Below are 3415 nucleotides of genomic sequence, written 5' to 3'. Positions count from 1 at the left end.
TTATTCACTCTTTCATTCATTTTAAAATCTTTTCATTGGTTATCTGTTTATTAGTTCATTCATTCAATCTTTATTTTATTCATCTATTCATTCACCCATTCATTCATTCATTATTGTATCTATAATTAACTCTGTTACTTTTTGATACTATAGCTCATTGTTTTGTTCGTTCACTCAGTCAATCATTGGTTCATTCGTTCGCCGTAAGCTGTTTGTCCAATTAAGCGCAAACACAGACACAAACATACATACAAACATACAAACAAACAAAGATGACACACACACGCCCACACGCACACAGACTATCGCAAAAACACGGCAGAGCAAAGGAGAGCAGTATTATACATACCTAATATTGTATGTGAAGTTGCTATCCAAAAAAGTTTCTCTATAAAAATACTTAAGCCAAACATAATAACAATAATGATGACGATAATAATAATAATGATGGTGATGACGATAATAATAATAATAATAATTATTATTATTATTATAATAATAACAAATGATAATAATAACTTTGTAAATTCGTCGGTAGGTTTAACGTTAACGCTCCTCAAAACGATGTTTGAATTAGCAATTTATTCTGCACGCCTTCAAATGAAATACCTTTTGGTACCACAATACCAATATGTTATTATTATTATTATTGTTGTTGTTATTATTGTTGTTGTTATTAATGTTGTTGTTATTGTTATTGGTTTTGTTGTTGTTGTTATTACTATTATGTTCGGTTGTGTCATTGTTTTAGTTGTGTATATATCATATTTATTTCAAAATTTCATATACACATAAGATAAATATACTTTTTGTGTGTTTGTTTGTGTGCGTGTCTGTGTGTGTCTGTGTGTGGTGTGTGTATTTAATTGTAATCACCTTTTAAAAGATAAATGATGAGGATAGGATGGTAATAATATCTTGACTTTATAATTTTCAGGTGCGTACCGAATGAATGAAGAAAAACTTAATTCCACATGCCAATAAATAACGCTACTACTACCACAACTACTACTACTACTACTACTACTACTACTACTACTACTACTACTGCCGCTGTTACAGTTGCTACAGCTACTACAGCTAAATGGTGTTAGACTTATAAAAATAAAGATATCGTATTTTTTTCGACTTTTGCAAAGAAATAAAAAAAATACTGAAACAGATTCGCTAAAATAGCATCAATAATAATCATATTTACAACAACAACAACATCAACAACAACAGTAGCAACAACAACATAATAATAATAATAATAACAACAACAACAATAACATGGCATTAAGTTGCGATGTGATATCGAGACCTGCGCAGCAAAATTTTACATTCGACAACATGCACATCTCAGCGACGCAACAGGACCCGCAACAATCTCAACAACAGCAGCAACAACAACAACAACTTCAACAGCAACTACAACAGCAGCAACAACAACAACAGTTATCGCATCAAGAGTCGCAACAACAACAGAAAAATACTCAATTGCCTCCACAACTACTACAAAAGTACCCGGAATACCAACATAACTTCCTGCAACATCATCAACAAAATTTGCAGCAATATTACGCTTACCATCGCCAACAACAACAACAACAACATCAGCAACAACTGCAAAACTTCAACAATTATAACAAAATCAACAACGACATCAACAATTTCAACAGCAGCAACAGCAACCACAGCAACCACAGCTTCGACGACCACAACGACAACGACGACATCAACAACAACTGCACAAACGGAGACAACAGTAACATGAACGTTGATAGATCGAAAAATTCAAGTGATTCAGACACTGAAACTGAGTCGAATGAAAAATCGAAACCATTTGCAACAACAAACCAGCAACAACAACAACAGTCACAGCAGCAGCAACAACAACATCACTTTAAAGCCCGTAACAAAGACAGAAGAAAACAACAAAAACCGGTTCGAATGAATGCTGTAGGAAAAAACATTAACAACAACAACAACAACGACAATATCAACAACAACAACAACAACAACAGCATCAACAACAACAACAACAGTCGAGATGTTTTTGACGAGCAAGTAGTGTCTGAAAATAACAGTTACTTGAAAGCTGACCTAGCCAATGACAACACTAAATTTTTATTAGCAGGGTCATGTGATCGTGTATACAACAACAACAACAACAAAAACAACAACAACGTCATCGTTACTACTACTACTACCACCACCACTAACAACAACAACAACTATTTGCCATTGTCTCCAAATTCAACATCTGAAGACACGGTAGACGAGAATGATGACAACAACAACAACAAAAACAACACATTCAAGAAAAATCGTAATATTGTGAGTAACAACAACCAATTCTACAACAACAACAATACAAAACTCGCTAAAAACAACACCACCAACAACAACAACAACGACGATGATGACGAGCATATGAATGTTGATGAAGATGATGAAGAAGAAGAGGATGTTAATTCGCAACAAAACGGTATGATAAACAAAAAACAACAGCAACAACAGCAGCAGATCAACAATGAAGACTGCTTCCCAACACTTTATCATCAGCGCGGAAAAGAGCTACATAGCGAAAATACATCAAACCCTTTACTGTCAAACAACAACATCAACAACAACAACAACATCAGCAACAACAACAACAAAAATAGCTTTCAAAGGCAGAACAAAGATGATATGATGGAAGGTATAAACGATGATGGCGAACAAATGAACGACACTTTCAGTTCTTGCAACAGCAAAAATTACATCAACAACAACAATTACGACAACGAAGACGATTACGATGACGAAGACGATACTAATGAAGGCAGTGACAAAACAAATACAGGCCGAAATGATTCAGAACAAAATTCACAAGTTGCCAAGCTTGCGACGCCAAGCAGCAACAACAACACTAACAACAACATCGGCAACATTGATTTAAACAACTATGTCAATCAGTTCTTCAACCCAAACAACCCAAACAATGACTTCCTAAAGAGCAACTACATGCAGCAGATGATGACGTTTGGTGAAAAGGCACTTCTAGAAGGGGTACCTGCTCACCGTCGTCTCAACTTCGGCCCGACATCTTCAGAAAAATTTCCATTCCAAGACATGAAATCATCGAAAGTTTTTCATATGGACGCCTACTGTGATCTTTGCGACAGAGAGTTCTGCAATAAATACTTCCTCAAGAGGCACAAATCAAACAAACACGGCATTGTTTTTGATTCGAACGGAGCAGAATCTCCTAAAAATGATTTGGCGGGAACTCCGAACAACAACACCAACAACAATGCCAACAACCAAATGAACAACAGCAGCAAAGCGTTTAGTGATGCGTTCTTCGCCCAGAGAGCTCAAGAGATTTTGAAGAGTAAATATGGAATGATGATTCCGAGTCCGCTGGCAGGAAGTGCAATCACGAAAAAGA

The 3415-nt window shown here is 35.6% G+C and overlaps 1 protein-coding gene across 1 annotated transcript in view; it reads left to right on the top strand.

The window, feature by feature from the left end:
- Window positions 1-1272: 1272 nt before the first annotated feature.
- The window catches only part of HELRODRAFT_166392 (hypothetical protein), a gene marked incomplete at both ends in the record, with an annotated part of 5112 nt that continues 2969 nt past the window's right edge, over window positions 1273-3415 (top strand). The window contains one exon of the mRNA XM_009033326.1: window positions 1273-3397. Coding sequence (XP_009031574.1) covers window positions 1273-3397 — 2125 coding nt within the window. The remainder of the gene's footprint in view (window positions 3398-3415) is intronic.

Source organism: Helobdella robusta, assembly GCF_000326865.2.
Source record: "Helobdella robusta unplaced genomic scaffold HELROscaffold_9, whole genome shotgun sequence".
Taxonomy (NCBI): Eukaryota; Metazoa; Annelida; class Clitellata; order Rhynchobdellida; family Glossiphoniidae; genus Helobdella; species Helobdella robusta.
This window is presented reverse-complemented; position numbering and strand designations above follow the sequence as displayed.